The 22,500-nt window shown below is 50.9% G+C and overlaps 2 protein-coding genes across 3 annotated transcripts in view; both read left to right on the top strand.

The window, feature by feature from the left end:
* The window catches only part of cadpsa (Ca2+-dependent activator protein for secretion a), a 109,141-nt gene extending 104,428 nt beyond the window's left edge, over positions 1-4,713 (top strand). Inside the window, exons 31-32 of one of the 2 annotated variants that reach the window (XM_076991880.1) lie at positions 1,459-1,563; positions 3,436-4,713. In XM_076991880.1, coding sequence (XP_076847995.1) covers positions 1,459-1,563; positions 3,436-3,603 — 273 coding nt within the window. In that variant the 3' untranslated portion in view covers positions 3,604-4,713. The remainder of the gene's footprint in view (positions 1-1,458; positions 1,564-3,435) is intronic. The other variant, XM_076991959.1, reaches the window with a different exon arrangement.
* Positions 4,714-16,978: 12,265 nt separating this feature from the next.
* fezf2 (FEZ family zinc finger 2) lies at positions 16,979-22,149 on the top strand. Its single transcript, XM_076991781.1, has 5 exons — positions 16,979-19,527; positions 19,799-20,637; positions 20,761-20,895; positions 21,192-21,324; positions 21,783-22,149. The coding sequence occupies exons 2-5, from the start codon at positions 19,852-19,854 to the stop codon at positions 22,037-22,039; spliced, it is 1,311 nt and encodes a 436-aa protein (XP_076847896.1). The 5' UTR covers positions 16,979-19,527; positions 19,799-19,851; the 3' UTR covers positions 22,040-22,149.
* The last annotated feature ends 351 nt before the right edge of the window (positions 22,150-22,500 follow it).

Genomic DNA, 22,500 nt, shown 5'->3' with positions numbered 1-22,500 from the left:
ACAGAAAGTCTTCTGTGATTTCCCTTTGCTGAGCCCCTTGTGCTGTTGCACGAACAACATCAAGTACTGGGCCCCTTACCAGGAATAACATGAAAGGCCCCTGAACAGGAGTAACACCAAGCCCCGGGCCCTGAACAAGAATAACACCAAGCTCTGGGCCCTGAACAAGAATAACACCAAGCTCTGGGCCCTGAACAAGAATAACACCAAGCTCTGGGCCCTGAACAGGAATAATGCCAAGACCCGGGTGCCAGACCATCAGTCACTCAACAGCGTTAGAGATGCACCAAATAGAGATGCCAGACCAAAGATGTCTACTGTATTGAGCTAGAGTGACGGTCGCTTCTCATTGACATTTGGTTGCTAGGGGTATGAAACATCACAGGTTTCAGGAGAGACAGGAGGAGTGGGGAGAGACAGGGGGAGTGTGGTGAGACAGGAGGAGTGGGTAGAGACAGGAGGAGTGGGGAGAGCCAGGGGGAGTGTGGTGAGACAGGGGGTGTGTGGGGAGACAGGTGGAGTGGGGAGACAGGAGGAGTGGGGAGAGACAGGGGGAGTGGGGAGAGACAGGAGGAGTAGGGAGAGACAGGTGGAGTGGGGAGAGACAGAAGGAGCATGAGAGACAGGAGGAGCATGAGAGACAGGTGGAGTGGGGAGAGACGGGGAGTGTGGGGAGACAGGAGGAGTGGGGAGAGACAGGAGGAGTAGGGAGAGACAGGAGGAGCATGAGAGACAGGCGGAGTGGGGAGAGACAGGCGGAGTGGGGAGAGACAGGGGGAGTGGGGAGAGACCCTAGACCTGTCAAACCCTAGACGTGAGATTGGCTACCATGTATGTCAATCAAAATACAACCGTCAGAGCAGATGGACGATAGCCTGTCATTCATCCACTACTTTTTAATGTCATGCGATCTACCCACACTTCCTTCGCGATCCACCCGCACTTCCTTCGAGATCAACCGGTAGATTGCGATCAACCTATTGGGTACCTCTTTTCTACATGATTTCTCGAACAGGTCCAGTGCAGGACAACTCCAGGTTGCTGTGCTGTTAACAGGACAGTCTCATTTTTATCTAAGTCTTTATAGCTAGATGTGTCAGAGGAGATCCCTGACTGGGCCTCTCCACACGTCTACCCTCATGGCCACCAACATTTCTGTCACCATCAGGGTTTACATCAACCAGTGAACCCCAACAACTGTAGCCCACACTGCGGCTTACGGACCTTGTGGGGATGTGCAATGTTTTAGAGGCCGAGCTCAAAGACCTCACACTACAACCTGGCCCATCTGCTTCTGTGCTTACTGAAGCCAGACTTGTGAAGCCAGACGCCACAAACAAAAATGTGTACATTTATGTCTTTATGTTTTTATGCACATCTTGTGTTTGTGTTGTGGGGGGAGGTGCGAGTACTCTTGGTCTGTTTGTCCTGCTGGAGAAGATTGTGTGTGTGTTGCAGCAATGGTACAGCAGCTCCATGAACCTGCTGGGAACCTGGCTCACAGACCGCATGGACCTGCAGCTCCACCTCTACCAGCTGAAGATACTCATCCGAATAGTAAAGGTAACAAATACACACGGGTACACACACATTTACACACGTATGCACACAAACACATAAAGCCCCCTGAAGACTAATAATGGGTGAATTGATGGACAGAAAAATGAAGAAATGGATGGATGGACGGATGGCTACATCCTACAGGGTGTAGACAAATGGAAACTGGAGTGTGTATTTAACAGTAACAACTAGGAGGAGTATACATTATGTGTTGAAATCTACTAAGAAATTTGGATTGTACCAAATGCTGGCTCCACATACTGTATAACTCTCTGTATGACGTCAATTTGATGACAGAGATGGATCAGCTAAACTCTTTATGTTAAACAGACTCTCCATATTTATTTCTGTTGTTTACTGATAAATATTCTGTCTGATCGCTGGTCCAGAGCTGGGGGGAATCTTCTCTTCTCATTCTCTTCTCATGCAAAATCAGACGATGCACTACTCTCTTCACCCCACCCCACTACTCTCTCCACCCCACTACTCTCTCCACCTCCACTACTCTCTCCACCCCACTACTCTCTCCACCACCACTACTCTCTCCACCCCACACTACACTCTCCACTCACACTACTCTCTCCACCACCACTACTCTCTCCACCCCACACTACACTCTCCACTCACACTACTCTCTCCACCACCACTACTCTCTCCACCCCACACTACACTCTCCACCACCACTACTCTCTCCACCTCCACTACTCTCTCCACCACCACTACTCTCTCCACCAACACTACTCTCTCCACCTCCACTACTCTCTCCACCCACACTACTCTCTCCACCTCCACTACTCTCTCCACCCCACTACTCTCTCCACCACCACTACTCTCTCCACCACCACTACTCTCTCCACCCCACTACTCTCTCCACCACCACTACTCTCTCGACCTCCACTACTCTCTCCACCACCACTACTCTCTCCACCAACACTACTCTCTCCACCTCCACTACTCTCTCCACCCACACTACTCTCTCCACCTCCACTACTCTCTCCACCCACACTACTCTCTCCACCTCCACTACTCTCTCCACCCACACTACTCTCTCCATCTCCACTACTCTCTCCACCTCCACTACTCTCTCCACCCACACTACTCTCTCCACCTCCACTACTCTCTCCACCCACACTACTCTCTCCATCTCCACTACTCTCTCCACCCCACTACTCTCTCCACCACCACTACTCTCTCGACCTCCACTACTCTCTCCACCACCACTACTCTCTCCACCAACACTACTCTCTCCACCTCCACTACTCTCTCCACCCACACTACTCTCTCCACCTCCACTACTCTCTCCACCCACACTACTCTCTCCATCTCCACTACTCTCTCCACCCCACTACTCTCTCCACCACCACTACTCTCTCGACCTCCACTACTCTCTCCACCACCACTACTCTCTCCACCACCACTACTCTCTCCACCCACACTACTCTCTCCACCCCACTACTCTCTCCACCACCACTACCCTCTCCACCTCCACTACTCTCTCCACCACAACTCTCTCCACCCACACTACTCTCTCCACCTCCACTACTCTCTCCACCACAACTCTCTCCACCCACACTACTCTCTCCACTCCACTACTCTCTCCACCTCCACTACTCTTTCCACCCACACTACTCTCTCCACCTCCACTACTCTCCACCACCACTACTCTCTCCACCTCCACTACTCTCTCCACCTCCACTACTCTCCACCACCACTACTCTCTCCACCACCACTACTCTCTCGACCTCCACTACTCTCTCCACCCACACTACTCTCTCCACCCACACTACTCTCTCCACCCCACAATACTCTCTCCACCCCACTACTCTCTCCACCTCCACTACTCTCTCCACCCACACTACTCTTTCCATCCCCCAGAAAAAGTACCGTGATTTCCGGCTTCAAGGTGTCCTGGACTCCACCCTGAACAGCAAGATGTACGAGACAGTGAAGAAGCGTCTGATACTGGAGGAGGCGACAGCGTCGGTGCGTGGAGGCGCCATGCAGGGCATCTCCATGAAGGACAGTGATGAGGAAGGAGAGTAGGCACGGCAACAGCAGCCATGGTCACCACACCCTGCTAAAGCGATGCATGTTCTGTCCATCGTGTTCATCTTCTTTTATTTATTCATATATTTGTGTTTCATTTTAATATGTAATTTAATACTTTTTATTATATGACTGATAAAGGGACCAACTTTAATTGATGAGATGCTCAAAACTAAATTTAATGTTATCTTTGTTTGTCAGAAGATTATGGTGACAATTATTTTTTAAGTACTGAAAAAACATTCGGTGTTATACAAATAATAATGTCCAAAATGAATTCCTAAATGTTTCAAAGCAATATGGAATACTACATGTAAACAATGTTGCGTGAGATGGTTGGGAATAATTCCTGTTGTGTTCGTGTTCAGTGCAAACGTCTCTGGCTCTTCTAAAGTGCAGTGAGAAGACATGACATAACTGGGCAGACGTCACTGATTCTGGTGGAGGGTTTTGCGTGTATGTTAGACTCTCACCATATGGGAAACCCCCCTCTCCCCTTTTTTTTAACTGAGACATAGAAATGCAGTATATTCCAGTTGGTTGATTGTGCTATATTTTGATGAATTGTTAAGAATATTTTTTATGTTTTTAAGTAATTTTAAGTAATCTGTCCAGCAATTTCATCTGTAGAAGGACCCTTCCCAAACACACATACACACCCCCAAACACACCCAAACACACACGCATGCCCCCAAACACACACACCTCCCCAAAGACACTCAACCCCAAACACACACACTCAAAGACACACGCATGCCCCCTAACATACACACACCCAAAAACAGAGGTGGTGCCTGCGTGCTCTGCTGCAGCTCTTCTGCGTATAAATACTCTCTCCCTCTCTCTACCTCTCCCTTTATCTCTGTCTCTCTCTCTTATCTCTCCCTCTCTTGCTCTGTCTCTCCACCTTAGGGCCACTCTTGCTCTGACGCTGTGCACTTCCCTCTGTGTGGCAGGTAGCATGTTCCTGTTATCCAAGCACTATTCTAAAAAGCGCTGGACTTTGTGGAAATGAACTAGTGGATTGATCTTGCGTATTCTTTATGTACATCCAGATATTGTAGGTGTGGAGGGAGCAAGACCTTTAGAGTCAGTAAATTAAACTGTTCATACACAGAACTTGGCGTCTTTAACTTTTTTGCTCAGGTTTTATCAGTAATAAAGAAATAACACAGTGGATGCAGTAGTTGGCACTGTAGCCTCACAGCTCTGGCTTTGATTCCCAGCCCAGATGCTGTTTGTGCAGTTTGCATGCTCTCCCTGTGCATGTGCAGAGTTTGCCAGCTCGCCCTGTGCTTGTGCAGAGTTTGCTCTTTCTTTGAGCCTGGGTTTCCTCCAGTTGCTCCTGTTTCCTCCCACATCCTAAAGATGTGAGTGTAATGGTTGATTTTTTTTATTGGTGCATGCATGCATTTGTGTGTGTGTGCATGCATAAACTCTGTGATGGACTGGCTCTCCAGTAATGGACTGTCAGAGGTAACTCCCTGTCTTTGTTCCAGCTGTGTTGCTGAGATAGGCTCTGGTCCTCTGACTCCCTGAACTTGATTAAGCACTTTACAAGATGAATGAATGAAAAGTAAGATAAAGATGTATCTCCAAAAAATATTGATAAGGCATTTAATAAATCTGATGGACACCAAATTCAAAAACTAAATTACTAGAAAAACAAATACAATAACTACTCAACTGCCCCACAGACACAAACTAAAGCCCCTATTAGAACCAGATTAGCACTGTGAGTTAAATCAAAGCCCAACCTCCACAGCTAGATTACAGGGCATGAGGAGATTGGAAGAAAAGCCAAAGACAGCCCATCTACTCCAGTAGCAGATCACCACAAACAGATTAAAATGATTCTCATAAATGCACTGCATGGAAGCGAGATAATAGCCTATATCTAAATGATCAAACTTAGTCTGACAAATAAAGATCCATCATAAGAAAGAAATAGAAATAATTTTTGTTAAAAACATAACATAAACATAAAAAAGATTTTACCCAAAAATTTCGCCCTCACTCTCTCGTATGCAGTAGTTCAAACTCTCTTCACAGACGTGTGGTTTTCTGGATGAGGTGCACTATTATGTCTTTCACAATTTCCTTTACTAATTCCCTCCAGCACAACATAACAGCTCCCTTTAGGTACACAGCATTAAACATTGGGCGATTCACGCTGTGAAGCATAACAAGACAAAGTGCTCTCTACGACACCCCTGGAGCAGTGAACACAGAGAGAGAGAGAGAGAGAGAGAGAGAGATTTTCCATCTCTTCTGCCTGTACTTCGGCGGTAGGGCACAGGGCAGAGAAAGACTAATGAGTGAGGCCCATTGTTGGACTGTGTTCCCCCGGCTTGCCGCTGGGACTTAATTGTGTAAGCGTAAGCCTTCGCCGAGACGCCGCTCTCCTTCTGATTTCTGTGCAATCAACAGCACGAGTCGAAAGAAATCGCCACTTCCCTCTGAATTGCAGTGCTGCGAGGGCCGACTCAGATATCAGACATTTAATTTCCTCATAAATCCCGTCGCAATGCAGCAATTTTGTGCGCGAGAGTGCCAAGCCACAGATTAATAGACGGCAAGATTTATTCAGGCACGATCCAGGCTGCTGTGGCTTTTAAGCTCCAATCACGTTAGGAAATAGGAGTGATAACATGTCTCCAAATAAAAGATTCTCCAATTGACCGGCACAGCGAGAACTGGCCCCAGGTTCTCACTTGCATGTGTGCGAGAGGCAAGGACACCAGGCGAGCCCGACAGCCTGCACCGCGTGCGGCCTCCGCGCGGATGCGCGGGGTAAATGAAAAGCAGAAATTGAGGGAAACAAATACACAGAAAAAGTAGCATAAGATTACGCGCGTGTGCCCACGTCGCGTTCGACTTACAACACTTCATTTGGGGGGCAATCGTCACCCGCCGCGGTCTGATAGATGTCAACGTGAGCCGACAAAACGACATATGACTCTCACAGATGAATGTTTACTCAACGGCTCGTGTTGAGGGGGAGTCGCGGCTGCTTGTAAATGTCGCCGGTGTCCCTGCTCTCAGTAGTAAAAGTAGGACCTCTTCCATAAGGGCTGCTCAAAGCCTCTTAGACTGTCGTGGTTTTTTAATGTCACAGCCTTCTTATCTTCGCATTAGGAATGAGAATACAACGGCACTGATTACATTTTCCCCCTTAGATAAATAGCTTACTGTTTAAAGCAATCACACACTGTTGTGGCTGTGAATGCGGATTGGGGAGGGGGGGGGTGAAGATGATGATATTTAGATGATCCTTCTTGCCTCTTTAATCACATGTGCTCTGATAACAAGAGTATAAGTAAAAATGAGTGTAGATAAAGAGTGTGGCCAGGGTGTTCATCCTGTCCTCACTCCTGCCATTTGCACAGAGTTTTGGGTGTTAGACTACTGGTAAAATCTATACAGAGCAAATCCCGTCCTACTTTCCAAATGCCCCGATGTCTCTGGCCAGCGGACAGAGCGCTACCACACGGACCCGGCTGCCCTCGGACATCTGCAGTGCCCCTACAGGCAACTGGGGGCCTGAATGACAGGACAGGACTTGTCTGTCCACTTTGTGGTTGAGCTCTAATTTGGGGTAGTGTGAGGAGGTTCTGGTGGGTGGGAGAAGTGTTAGGAGGCGCTGGTGGGCGTGAGTAGTGTGAGGAGGTGCTGGTGGGCGTGAGTAGTGTGAGGAGGTGCTGGTGGGCGTCAGTAGTGTGAGGAGGCGCTGGTGGGCGTCAGTAGTGTGAGGAGGTTCTGGTGGGCGTCAGTAGTGTAAGGAGGTTCTGGTGGGCGTCAGTAGTGTGAAGAGGTGCTGGTGGGCGTCAGTAGTGTGAGGAGGTTCTGGTGGGCGTCAGTAGTGTGAGGAGGTGCTGGTGGGTGTCAGTAGTGTGAGGAGGTGCTGGTGGGCGTCGGTAGTGTGAGGAGGTGCTGGTGAGTGGGAGTAGTGTGAGGAGGTTCTGGTGGGCGTGAGTAGTGTGAGGAGGTGCTGGTGGGCGTCGGTATTGTGAGGAGGCACTGGTGGGCATCAGTAGTGTGAGGAGGTGCTGGTGGGCGTCAGTAGTGTGAGGAGGCGCTGGTGGGCATCAGGAGTGTGAGGAGGCGCTGCTGGGCGTCAGTAGTGTGAGGAGGTGCTGGTGGGTGGGAGTAGTGTGAGGAGGTGCTGGTGGGCGTCAGTAGTGTGAGGAGGTGCTGGTGGGTGTCAGTAGTGTGAGGAGGTGCTGGTGGGCGTCAGTAGTGTGAGGAGGTGCTGGTGGGCGTCAGTAGTGTGAGAAGGTGCTGGTGGGCGTAAGTAGTGTGAGGAGGCGCTGGTGGGCGTCAGTAGTGTGAGGAGGTTCTGGTGGGCGTGAGTAGTGTGAGGAGGTGCTGGTGGGCGTCGGTAGTGTGAGGAGGTGCTGGTGGGCGTGAGTAGTGTGAGGAGGTGCTGGTGTGAGGAGGTGCTGGTGGGCGTCGGTATTGTGAGGAGGTGCTGGTGGGCGTGAGTAGTGTGAGGAGGTGCTGGTGGGCGTGAGTAGTGTGAGGAGGTGCTGGTGGGCTTGAGTAGTGTGAGGAAGTGCTGGTGGGCGTGAGTAGTGTGAGGAGGTGCTGGTGGGCATCAGTAGTGTGAGGAGGCGCTGGTGGGCGTCAATAGTGTGAGGAGGCGCTGGTGGGCGTTAGTAGTGTGAGGAGGCGCTGGTGGGTGTCAGGAGTGTGAGGAGGTGCTGGTGGGCGTCAGTAGTGTGAGGAGGCGCTGGTGGGCGTGAGTAGTGTGAGGAGGTGCTGGTGGGCGTCAGTAGTGTGAGGAGGTTCTGGTGGGCGTGAGTAGTGTGAGGAGGTGCTGGTGGGCGTCAGTAGTGTGAGGAGGTTCTGGTGGGCGTCAGTAGTGTGAGGAGGTGCTGGTGGGCGTCAGTAGTGTGAGGAGGCGCTGGTGGGCGTGAGTAGTGTGAGGAGGTTCTGGTGGGCGTGAGTAGTGTGAGGAGGTGCTGGTGGGCGTGAGTAGTGTGAGGAGGCGCTGGTGGGCGTCAGTAGTGTAAGGAGGTTCTGGTGGGCGTGAGTAGTGTGAGGAGGTGCTGGTGGGCGTCGGTAGTGTGAGGAGGTGCTGGTGGGCGTGAGTAGTGTGAGGAAGTGCTGGTGGGCGTGAGTAGTGTGAGGAGGTGCTGGTGGGTGGGAGTAGTGTGAGGAGGCGCTGCTGGGCGTGAGTAGTGTGAAGAGGTGCTGGTGGGCGTGAGTAGTGTGAGGAGGTGCTGGTGTGAGGAGGTGCTGGTGGGCGTCGGTATTGTGAGGAGGTGCTGGTGGGCGTGAGTAGTGTGAGGAGGTGCTGGTGGGCGTGAGTAGTGTGAGGAGGTGCTGGTGGGCATCAGTAGTGTGAGGAGGCGCTGGTGGGCGTCAATAGTGTGAGGAGGCGCTGGTGGGCGTTAGTAGTGTGAGGAGGCGCTGGTGGGTGTCAGGAGTGTGAGGAGGTGCTGGTGGGCGTCGGTAGTGTGAGGAGGCGCTGGTGGGCGTGAGTAGTGTGAGGAGGTGCTGGTGGGCGTCAGTAGTGTGAGGAGGTTCTGGTGGGCGTGAGTAGTGTGAGGAGGTGCTGGTGGGCGTCAGTAGTGTGAGGAGGTTCTGGTGGGCGTCAGTAGTGTGAGGAGGTGCTGGTGGGCGTCAGTAGTGTGAGGAGGCGCTGGTGGGCGTGAGTAGTGTGAGGAGGTTCTGGTGGGCGTGAGTAGTGTGAGGAGGTGCTGGTGGGCGTGAGTAGTGTGAGGAGGCGCTGGTGGGCGTCAGTAGTGTAAGGAGGTTCTGGTGGGCGTGAGTAGTGTGAGGAGGTGCTGGTGGGCGTCGGTAGTGTGAGGAGGTGCTGGTGGGCGTGAGTAGTGTGAGGAAGTGCTGGTGGGCGTGAGTAGTGTGAGGAGGTGCTGGTGGGTGGGAGTAGTGTGAGGAGGCGCTGCTGGGCGTGAGTAGTGTGAAGAGGTGCTGGTGGGCGTGAGTAGTGTGAGGAGGTGCTGGTGGGCGTGAGTAGTGTGAGGAGGTGCTGGTGGGCGTCAGTAGTGTGAGGAGACGCTGCTGGGCGTGAGTAGTGTGAGGAGGTGCTGGTGGGCGTCGGTAGTGTGAGGAGGTGCTGGTGGGCGTGAGTAGTGTGAGGAGGTGCTGGTGTGAGGAGGTGCTGGTGGGCATCGGTATTGTGAGGAGGTGCTGGTGGGCGTTAATAGTGTGAGGAGGTGCTGGTAGGCAGGGGTAGGTGAGGAGGTTCTGGTGGGCGTGAGTAGTGTGAGGAGGTGCTGGTGGGCGTGAGTAGTGTGAGGAAGTGCTGGTGGGCGTGAGTAGTGTGAGGAGGTGCTGGTGGGTGTCAGTAGTGTGAGGAGGCGCTGGTGGGCATCAGTAGTGTGAGGAGGCGCTGGTGGGTGTCAGTAGTGTGAGGAAGTGCTGGTGGGCGTCAATAGTGTGAGGAGGCGCTGGTGGGCGTCAGTAGTGTGAGGAGGCGCTGGTGGGCGTCAGTAGTATGAGGAGGTGCTGGTGGGCGTCAGTAGTGTGAGGAGGCGCTGGTGGGTGTCAGGAGTGTGAGGAGGCGCTGCTGGGCGTCAGTAGTGTGAGGAGGTGCTGGTGGGTGGGAGTAATGTGAGGAGGTGCTGGTGGGCGTCAGTAGTGTGAAGAGGTGCTGGTGAGCGTGAGTAGTGTGAGGAGGTGCTGGTGGGCGTCAGTAGTGTGAGGAGGCGCTGCTGGGCGTGAGTAGTGTGAGGAGGTGCTGGTGGGCATGAGTAGTGTGAGGAGGTGCTGGTGGGCGGGAGTAGTGTGAGGAGGCGCTGGTGGGTGGGAGTAGTGTGAGGAGGCGCTGCTGGGCGTGAGTAGTGTGAGGAGGCGCTGCTGGGTGGGAGTAGTGTGAGGAGGTGCTGGTGAGTGGGAGTAGTGTGAGGAGGTACTGGTGGGCATCAGTAGTGTGAGGAGGCGCTGGTGGGCAGGGGTAATGTGAGGAGGCGCTGCTGGGTGGGAGTAGTGTGAGGAGGTGCTGGTGGGTGGGAGTAGTGTGAGAAAGTACTGGTGGGCGTCAGTAGTGTGAGGAGGCGCTGGTGGGCAGGGGTAGTGTGAGGAGGCGCTGCTGGGCGGGAGTAGTGGGAGGGGACCTACATGTGCTGAGGGTGCACAGGTTGCCCTAACCTCTCCCCCTGTTGGCCCTCTGTGCCATTGTCCTAGGAGAAAGGAAAGCTCCTTCAGGCCCTTTCGCTCCTGGCATCAAAGAGCCTCCTCTATTCAGCACCGATGTGAAGGAGAACCTCCAGCACTCGGGCCAGGGTCAGAAAAATAGAGAGGGGTAGAAGAAGGAGCAGGAGGCGAAGTGGCAGGAATGCTCACTAATTGAACAGACGGGTGGGGGCGCGGGGGCAAAAAATGGAGAGAGAAGAAAGGTGGGTGTAAAAGAGCTGGTGAAGAGAGCAGGCAGCCCGCTGTACGGCCACAAGACACAAGATGCTGCGCACCGAGCAAAACGCCAGCCAAGAGCAAAGAGGGATGTGACAGAAGTCGTGCAGATCTGTGTGTGTGCAAAGAAACGAGTGATGGGTCAGGCAGGTGTCATGCAAGGTGACCGCATGACCTCGTGTCACAGAGGCACAAGCTTAAGCTGAAAAGTTCCAGCTGACTCAGACACAGACCCACTGCAGCAGTGCTTGGAAGGAGCCTCACAACACAGCTCCCGCCCTGAACACTCCTCACACCCCCACCATGAGCACAGCTCCCACCCTGAACACTCCTCACACCCCCACCATGAGCACAGCTCCCGCCCTGAACACTCCTCACACCCCCACCATGAGCACAGCTCCCGCCCTGAACACTCCTCACACCCCCACCATGAGCACAGCTCCCGCCCTGAACACTCCTCACACCCCCACCATGAGCACAGCTCCCGCCCTGAACACTCCTCACACCCCCACCATGAGCACAGCTCCCACCCTGAACACTCTTCACACCCCCGCCATGAGCACAGCTCCCGCCCTGAACACTCCTCACACCCCCACCATGAGCACAGCTCCCACCCTGAACACTCCTCACACCCCCGCCATGAGCACAGCTCCCACCCTGAACACTCCTCTCACACCCCCGCCATGAGCACAGCTCCCACCCTGAACACTCCTCACACCCCCACCATGAGCACAACTCCCACCCTGAACACTCCTCACACCCCCACCATGAGCACAGCTCCCATCCTGAACACTCCTCACACCCCCACCATGAGCACAGCTCCCACCCTGAACACTCCTCACACCCCCACCATGAGCACAACTCCCACCCTGAACACTCCTCACACCCCCACCATGAGCACAGCTCCCGCCCTGAACACTCCTCACACCCCCGCCATGAGCACAGCTCCCATCCTGAACACTCCTCACACCCCCGTTATGAGCACAGCTCCCACCCTGAACACTCTTCACACCCCCGCCATGAGCACAGCTCCCATCCTGAACACTCCTCACACCCCCGTTATGAGCACAACTCCCGCCCTGAACACTCCTCACACCCCCACCATGAGCACAGCTCCCACCCTGAACACTCTTCACACCCCCGCCATGAGCACAGCTCCCATCCTGAACACTCCTCACACCCCCGTTATGAGCACAGCTCCCGCCCTGAACACTCCTCACACCCCCGCCATGAGCACAGCTCCCACCCTGAACACTCCTCTCACACCCCCACCATGAGCACAGCTCCCACCCTGAACACTCTTCACACCCCCGCCATGAGCACAGCTCCCATCCTGAACACTCCTCACACCCCCGTTATGAGCACAGCTCCCGCCCTGAACACTCCTCACACCCCCACCATGAGCACAGCTCCCACCCTGAACACTCCCCTCACACCCCCGCCATGAGCACAGCTCCCATCCTGAACACTCCTCACACCCCCACCATGAGCACAACTCCCACCCTGAACACTCCTCACACCCGTGCCATGAGCACAGCTCCCACCCTGAACACTCCTCACACCCCCGTTATGAGATCAACTCCCACCCTGAACACTCCTCACACCCCCACAATGAGCACAGCTCCCACCCTGAACACTCCTCACACCCCCACCATGAGCACAGCTCCCATCCTGAACACTCCTCACACCCCCGCCAAGAGCACAGCTCCCACCCTGAACACTCCTCACACCCCCACCATGAGCACAGGTCCCACCCTGAACACTCCTCAAACCCCCACCCTGAGCACAGCTCCCACCCTGAACACTCCTCAAACCCCCACCATGAGCACAACTCCCACCCTGAACACTCATCACACCCCCGCCATGAGCACAGCTCCCACCCCTGAACACTCCTCACACCCCCGTTATGAGCACAGCTCCCACCCTGAACACTCCTCACACCCCCGCCATGAGCACAGCTCCCATCCTGAACACTCCTCACACCCCCGTTATGAGCACAACTCCCACCCTGAACACTCCTCACACCCGTGCCATGAGCACAGCTCCCACCCTGAACACTACTCACACCCCCCACACCCCCACCATGAGCACAGCTCCCACCCTGAACATTCCTTACACCCCCGCCATGAGCACAGCTCCCACCCTAAACACTCTTCACACCCCCGCCATAAGCAGAGTTCCCACCCTGAAAACTCCTCACACCCTGAACACTCCTCACACCCCCACCATGAGCACAGCTCCCGCCCTGAACACTCCTCACACCCCCACCATGAGCACAGCTCCCGCCCTGAACACTCCTCACACCCCCACCATGAGCACAGCTCCCGCCCTGAACACTCCTCACACCCCCACCATGAGCACAGCTCCCGCCCTGAACACTCCTCACACCCCCACCATGAGCACAGCTCCCACCCTGAACACTCTTCACACCCCCGCCATGAGCACAGCTCCCGCCCTGAACACTCCTCACACCCCCACCATGAGCACAGCTCCCACCCTGAACACTCCTCACACCCCCGCCATGAGCACAGCTCCCACCCTGAACACTCCTCTCACACCCCCGCCATGAGCACAGCTCCCACCCTGAACACTCCTCACACCCCCACCATGAGCACAACTCCCACCCTGAACACTCCTCACACCCCCACCATGAGCACAGCTCCCATCCTGAACACTCCTCACACCCCCACCATGAGCACAGCTCCCACCCTGAACACTCCTCACACCCCCACCATGAGCACAACTCCCACCCTGAACACTCCTCACACCCCCACCATGAGCACAGCTCCCGCCCTGAACACTCCTCACACCCCCGCCATGAGCACAGCTCCCATCCTGAACACTCCTCACACCCCCGTTATGAGCACAGCTCCCACCCTGAACACTCTTCACACCCCCGCCATGAGCACAGCTCCCATCCTGAACACTCCTCACACCCCCGTTATGAGCACAACTCCCGCCCTGAACACTCCTCACACCCCCACCATGAGCACAGCTCCCACCCTGAACACTCTTCACACCCCCGCCATGAGCACAGCTCCCATCCTGAACACTCCTCACACCCCCGTTATGAGCACAGCTCCCGCCCTGAACACTCCTCACACCCCCGCCATGAGCACAGCTCCCACCCTGAACACTCCTCACACCCCCACCATGAGCACAACTCCCACCCTGAACACTCCTCACACCCCCACCATGAGCACAGCTCCCATCCTGAACACTCCTCACACCCCCACCATGAGCACAGCTCCCACCCTGAACACTCCTCACACCCCCACCATGAGCACAACTCCCACCCTGAACACTCCTCACACCCCCCACCATGAGCACAGCTCCCGCCCTGAACACTCCTCACACCCCCGCCATGAGCACAGCTCCCATCCTGAACACTCCTCACACCCCCGTTATGAGCACAGCTCCCACCCTGAACACTCTTCACACCCCCGCCATGAGCACAGCTCCCATCCTGAACACTCCTCACACCCCCGTTATGAGCACAACTCCCGCCCTGAACACTCCTCACACCCCCACCATGAGCACAGCTCCCACCCTGAACACTCTTCACACCCCCGCCATGAGCACAGCTCCCATCCTGAACACTCCTCACACCCCCGTTATGAGCACAGCTCCCGCCCTGAACACTCCTCACACCCCCGCCATGAGCACAGCTCCCACCCTGAACACTCCTCTCACACCCCCACCATGAGCACAGCTCCCACCCTGAACACTCTTCACACCCCCGCCATGAGCACAGCTCCCATCCTGAACACTCCTCACACCCCCGTTATGAGCACAGCTCCCGCCCTGAACACTCCTCACACCCCCACCATGAGCACAGCTCCCACCCTGAACACTCCCCTCACACCCCCGCCATGAGCACAGCTCCCATCCTGAACACTCCTCACACCCCCACCATGAGCACAACTCCCACCCTGAACACTCCTCACACCCGTGCCATGAGCACAGCTCCCACCCTGAACACTCCTCACACCCCCGTTATGAGATCAACTCCCACCCTGAACACTCCTCACACCCCCACAATGAGCACAGCTCCCACCCTGAACACTCCTCACACCCCCACCATGAGCACAGCTCCCATCCTGAACACTCCTCACACCCCCGCCAAGAGCACAGCTCCCACCCTGAACACTCCTCACACCCCCACCATGAGCACAGGTCCCACCCTGAACACTCCTCAAACCCCCACCCTGAGCACAGCTCCCACCCTGAACACTCCTCAAACCCCCACCATGAGCACAACTCCCACCCTGAACACTCATCACACCCCCGCCATGAGCACAGCTCCCACCCCTGAACACTCCTCACACCCCCCGTTATGAGCACAGCTCCCACCCTGAACACTCCTCACACCCCCGCCATGAGCACAGCTCCCATCCTGAACACTCCTCACACCCCCGTTATGAGCACAACTCCCACCCTGAACACTCCTCACACCCGTGCCATGAGCACAGCTCCCACCCTGAACACTACTCACACCCCCCACACCCCCACCATGAGCACAGCTCCCACCCTGAACATTCCTTACACCCCCGCCATGAGCACAGCTCCCACCCTAAACACTCTTCACACCCCCGCCATAAGCAGAGTTCCCACCCTGAAAACTCCTCACACCCTGAACACTCTTCACACCCCCGCCATGAGCACAGCTCCCACCCTGAACACTCCTCACACCCCCCGCCATGAGCACAGCTCCCATCCTGAACACTCCTCACACCCCCGCCATGAGCACAGCTCCCACCCTGAACACTCCTCACACCCCCACCATGAGCACAGCTCCCACCCTGAACACTCCTCACACCCCCGCCATGAGCACAGCTCCCGCCCTGAACACTCCTCACACCCCCACCATGAGCACAGCTCCCATCCTGAACAGTCCTCACACACCTGCCATTGCTCCCCTCTCTGACAGCACCAATCAAGAAAGAGCTAATCACATTGGACTGTAAACCATAACTGCCAGTGAGGGTTTGGTTTCATCATACATTGCACTTCCTGTGTAACTTACAACTAACAACAGCAACCAAAGACATGTCAATGAGCTCACTCTTATGTAGTACACCTTTCTTCATCATTGGGTTTTGATTGTCCAGATTAGAGGTTCTGAAACCTCTCCCTGGGGGGCCCGGCTTGACCACCACAGATGCTGTTCAGCCATTCACTGAGAGACGTAATCAGTGTGTGTGTGTGTGTGTGTGTGTGTGTGTGTGTGTGTGTGTGTGTGTGTGTGTGTGTGTGTGTGTGTGTGTGCATGCATTCACATCGTAACAGCCCTGCCCAGCCAAGCGTCATTTGGCAGATGCTTAACTCTCTGTATCTCTCTCTCTCTCCCTCTCTCTCACACACACACACCCCTCCTTTTGCTCTCTATTATGATAAAGCCTGTTGTCACCTTCTTGAGATTGGTAATTATGATGTCCTCTGCCCACAACAGTGTTTTATTTGATACACTTCACTGTCTTATGGGGAGATTGTGAGACAGATTCACAGTCTGGTAATCACCATTTCCTCTTTATCACAACAGTTTTGACACTATGATTATTCTGACCCCCCCCACCTCAAAAAAAAAAAAATACCACACACACACACACACACATTTTTTTCATAAATGAGTGGTAGTAAGAATTGAAGCATCAATCCAGTAACACACCAGGACAGAGAAATCGAACATTTCAGGTGTATGCAGCTGCACTTTATATTACAGCAAAAAAATATTTTATATTTTTCAAATATAAAAATAATACACATTAAAAATACACAATGAAGGCATTTACAATTTATTTACAAAAAAGTAACAAAATTCAGTGATCTTATATCTACTTACTGCTTATTCGGGTGTAAGTGTGATCTTAAGATATTTCTTGGTGTCACAGATATATTTCCAGAATTCATAAATAAATAAAAGGTGTCGATGCAATTAGAGGAACAATAACAGCCTCAATCGCTGAAACAAAATATGTGACATTTGGTGAAACACATTGTATTAAGGTGTGCTCGCCTCCGCCTCTTTCTTCCTCCCATTTTCTTCATAAGGTGTTGAAGAGATTACCTGTCACTCGATGCCGAATTTAAACCCAGGCTCATCTGGCCGGCGTTTGTTGTAGGTTTTTGTTTATTTGGATTTTTTATGGATTTACTGATTTGTGATATTACTGATGAATGGTCCAACATCAGAATATCACCTTATTAGAACGTATTATATATTCATTCACAGACTGACAATACGGAAAAATATGGGTTCATATAATTAAGATGTCTAACTCTGTATCTGTAACGGAATCAGTTAAATTCGTTAAGTAGAACTTGAAGTCCGGTTCATTCAACAGCTGTGATGAGGGTGTCTGCGTCTTGATGTCTGTGCTTGCGCGTACACACTGAGGCTTGTGTTTTCTTTAACTTTCAGTACCCTCCGTTCAACTGAAGGTACCAGCGCTTTGCTCTCGGAGGCGCGCAAAATAACAGCGCTAAGCGGAGCGGACAGGTGGAGTGCTGAGAACTTTTGGCGTTAGAGGCCACTCGCAATGACAGGTCACGCAGTACATTTCATTTTGCACGCAGAGCTAGCGGCGCAGTGACACCTGTGCAATGTTTCAACATTCAATAAATAAACATGAGAATCAAAATGAAATATCCTGCTGCAGAATGAAAAACTATAAGGTACAACCCAAGACAGAAAAAATACGAAAAGATAACAAATTATTTATTTAATATTATAAATAACTGAGAGGGGGCAAGTAAAATGCAGAATGACGTCTTTATGCGATATATTTTCTCCCCTGTTAAGTAAGCGTACAGTTACGTACAAACAAGTCTCTGGCCTCCCGTTGTCTGTAGAGTTGCGCGTATCCGTTTAAATCGGATCCTGAGCTAATTTCAAGACGTTAAAGCTGAGTGGTGGGACGAGTTTACAGCAATAGGATCAATGTTTATTGTGTGGACAAGCCGGTAATTGTGTCTGAATAAACTCAAATTAGAGGTTGATCATTTACATATGACTGGAATTAGTGGAAACCGTTCAAAGCCTCCTCGCGGCGGCTGCAGGTGCGCGCAACGAGACCCTAAACTCGGCATCGAGTTTAGCTTTCCACACTGCACCAGTTTTACAACATTTAACAAACACCCGATGGCAATGCAGATGCCTGTTTGCTTTGCCTTTCTGCATGATTTATATGATATGAACACCAGCTGTAACTATTAAAGGTACTTTAAAAATCAAAATCGTTATAATAGGATTAATATCTGTGCATATTACTTTCTTAAAAACGATATTCTCGAAATTAGATTTTTTCGTTTTTATTAGCGGCACAACGCCACCCGGTGAGCAACTTTTTCGATTTTGAAAAAAAAATCAGCACGTGTGTATTTGAACCTGTACATTTCTTTTGGGTGTTTTTTATATATGTAACTTGTTGTGAGTCTCAGGTGAAATCGTCTGCAAACAAATGAATTCAAGCAGGCCCTCAGGAAAAGCAGAGAGGATGGCTGGACATTGTAGCAAGGGAACAACTCTGAACACAACTCTGGATTCCAGCAAACTTTTTACACAGCTTTAGAAGAGGCGCTTTTCAATTCGCGGTACACCTCTGGTCAGGCCCAGTCTTTTCTTCCCTCCTTTAATCCGTCCCTTTATTTGAGAAAAACACAAAACCAGGTTCCACGCAGCGCTTTAGTGGCTAAAAGTGAAAGAGCTGTTTTTTTCGAAGCTGAGCTCTGAATCGCGCTCGAAAATTGGTTCCTCTGAATAGGTGAAGGAGGAAAAACGTTTAAGAGGATCCGAGGGAGGTTCTGCTCGCGCGGTCTGCTCTTTAAACAGGTGGAAACTGGACCCTCTCAATTATACAAATAGCAAGTATCAACCAGCATGGAAATGCTATTTTAAATGACAAGGATTAGCGACTGGCAATGAAAACTGAAACTAGTCGAACGGATTCCAAATCCTCATTGTTAAATCACATTACCCAAAGTCTGAAGGGGCGAGCGAGACCAATAAATCTAAAGTAAAATTGGGTAAATTAAGGACGCTGTTGTTTGACATTGAACACATAAGAAGTATAGCCGTTTTCTTTCCGTAGAGCAGCACTTAAATAAAATAAGTCACACTTTATTTCGCGTCGAAACAACATTAAAACTGACACGTTACAATACCAATGAATCCCAAAAGTCAATTACACTGGACCACATAGCAATAAACTGTATTTATAAATATATAAAAAGACTTGTTTCATATATTCAAAATGTTGAACGCATGCTGTCAGTCAGAGCCACTAGATTTTGGGCAAGAAACGTAAATAATAATCTGTAATATCTGTCATGCATACCACCCCCATGGACGTGTATAAATGGGTGTAAGAGGCGAGGACGCTACTGGCAATGGCGTTTCCTTGTCACGCTGGTACGACCGAATCCGCGTGATGTCAGCTAAGTGCCACAGTGATCTCGCGCTGATGAGAACGTCTGCCTGCAAAATGTGACAGTGCGGTCACGCAGCCATCCTTGAATACATCTGCTGTCTACTTTGGAGAAAAGGTAAACTACAACATTGACTCTCCGCCTTAAGTTTGCTGTAAGATTTTCACAAGTATTGAATAGGAGCGAACTTAGGAGGGGTTTTGTGGTATTCTTCCCTTAACGAGCTCTGTAATGTCCTGTTAATTTTGTGTGTACTAGTTAATGAGCATTAATCTGCTACCCCTGGTTGCCATTGTTCTCGAGCTGGCCATTTGAATGCAAATGGGTGACATTGTAAAAGCAAGGTGCTTATTAAACTGATGTGTGTCCTGGCTTCTCTGGAATTCAGCAGGAGAGGACGGGGCGGCTAGTCAGTCGCTGCTCACACCAAGTTCGGCAGAAATGGCAAGTTCTCTCCCTTTGGAAACAGTAATGTCCTGCCCACGTCTCGACGGCACGAGCGGGGCTACGGCGGCTCCCAAGCCTCTAGCCTTTTCCATCGACAGGATCATGTCCAAGACATCGGGACCGGACGGATCCTTTGCCGATCGCAGAGGACTAGACGGCTCCGAGGCGAAGAAGACCGTGGGCCTGTGCGCTCCCGTTCCCTGCATGATCCCCATTCAGCCCTTCAGTTACGAGTTCCAGGCCAAGGCGCTTATGAACTATTCCGAGTTTTGGAAAGCTAATTTCAGGGGAACACTGTGCACTTCTGCGGCGATGTGTAAGTCCAGCTGTGGTTTCTGTAGCAAAGCGGACTCAGGCTTCAAGCAGTCATTACTGCCAGGGACTAGGGTCATCAAACCCCAAGTGATACACCAAGCTATGGCGATGCCCACCAACGGATCTGTGTACTATTTCAATTACCTGGACTCTGCTTATCACCAGTCTGAACTGCTAAGCGGACACTTGTTTTCTTCAGTAATCTCTAACTCACACGCACAAGCCATAAGCGCACAGCAGAAGTTCATGCTGCTGGACAGCGCAAAACTCGCCGGCGCTTCGTCCGAGAAGTTTCCATCACCGCAGTACCCGCATAAGGAGCGGCTCCCCGGACAACTGGACCAGATGGTCAAAGAGAACCAGAGTTTAGTTTGCGAAAAAAGCAGCGTGAAAATGCATAACAAGGCGAATAACTGCTCAACTGACGGTAAACCGAAGAACTTCACGTGTGAAGTGTGTGGGAAGGTAAATAACATACACTACATTCTAAGTTTTTCTTGGTTACACATGCGTGGCCGACTATAAGCGTTCTTTCTGTTTTGTCTCGGTGTTTTACACTGGATTTAAATGCGTCTCCTTTTCCCGCAGGTGTTTAATGCGCACTATAATTTAACGCGCCACATGCCCGTGCACACAGGCGCGAGACCGTTTGTGTGCAAGGTGTGTGGGAAAGGTTTCCGTCAGGCCAGCACGCTATGCAGGCACAAGATTATTCACACACAAGTGAGTAACGCTTTGTGTTCAATTAGAATGAATTATTCTATTTAATAAATTACTAACATATTGTAATGTGGTAGACTATTACGCAACTAACGTGACAATGTATTTTTATGGAACTAATACATATAGCAGTTAATAACCTTAATAAACAAAACACTGTAATTCTGTCAGTGTCGTTAGGCTATAATTTATCTCGTAACATGCGCATATACTGTATTTATACTGAAGCAATATTATCACATTATTACAAGCATATAATTAATAAACAAAACGTAATAAAATTGTGCTCCTGATTATAGGAAAAACCTCATAAATGTAACCAGTGCGGAAAAGCTTTCAACAGGAGTTCCACATTAAACACTCACGTCCGAATCCATGCCGGCTACAAGCCTTTCGTCTGCGAGTTTTGTGGGAAAGGGTTTCACCAAAAAGGTAACTACGTGAATTTGTCCTAATTTTAAACTCATTCTTTTGATTCACGAAACAGTTTTTTATAATAATCTACATCGTAAAAATGAGTAAATGGGAGGTGAAATATAAGCAAAAAATTGCATGTGAAGATTCGAGCTGCGAACGTTAAATAGATTGTGATTAGCGAAAAGCTTACCATAGCTGCAAATCTGAAATGTCACTTTAAATTAACTATCCCTAGAAGATTCCGAGACTTCCCACGGGTCAAATCGCAGAGTTGTCTTTAATAATCCTACAGTTTCTGACTGTTTGCAAGTTTGAGTTTGACAAAGTTTGACAGCTTCTTGACTTCAACAGGCAAAGTGCAAATCGGACACGAAACTCTGTTCTTAGAAGTAACGTATTGACCTTTTGGAGAAAGGGGAGCTCACCTTCTTGACAATGAAATGTTTTTATTCCGGTTTCTTTTTTCCTTTCAGGTAATTACAAAAATCACAAATTGACCCACAGCGGTGAAAAACAGTTCAAGTGTTCTGTGTGCAACAAAGCCTTCCATCAGATCTATAACCTGACGTTCCACATGCACACGCACAACGACAAGAAGCCGTTCACCTGTGGGACATGTGGGAAAGGATTTTGTCGGAACTTTGACTTGAAAAAACACATACGGAAATTGCACGATAATACCACCTGTTTATCTGCGCGTGACGATACTTCCAGAGGACTCCAAAAGTGAGGCATCATTATTTGAATGGACTTGGACAATCTCAACAAAGGTGAAAAACACACCTCGAACTGTCGAAGATGACAGGTGGAACGAATCGTTTAGTAGTGGAATTGTACATAAATCCGAATAAAATATTATTTAAAAATATTTTATCTGAAAGCGTTTTTTATTAACTTATTATATAATTAGTCGTTGTATCACGTTATTCATTAAGCATATAGAAAATGCAATTTTTTCAACATTTAAATAATATTTTTACAAACTTCTGATAGGCCTAAGTGTATTTCGAAACATTTATACATTATCAAGGTCACACGCACGTGTATTGAAAAAAAAGTGAATAAAAAAACGGAGTTTGAGACCGATTTCGTTTTTTTCTGCCATCGCCTTAAAGACTAAAAGCTTGACATATTTTAGGAAATAAAACACATTAAACGTCTGCGTTAAAATTACACTTGTAATTAATTTAG

The sequence above is a fragment of the Brachyhypopomus gauderio genome, chromosome 1 (genome assembly GCF_052324685.1).
Source record: "Brachyhypopomus gauderio isolate BG-103 chromosome 1, BGAUD_0.2, whole genome shotgun sequence".
Taxonomy (NCBI): Eukaryota; Metazoa; Chordata; class Actinopteri; order Gymnotiformes; family Hypopomidae; genus Brachyhypopomus; species Brachyhypopomus gauderio.
This window is presented reverse-complemented; position numbering and strand designations above follow the sequence as displayed.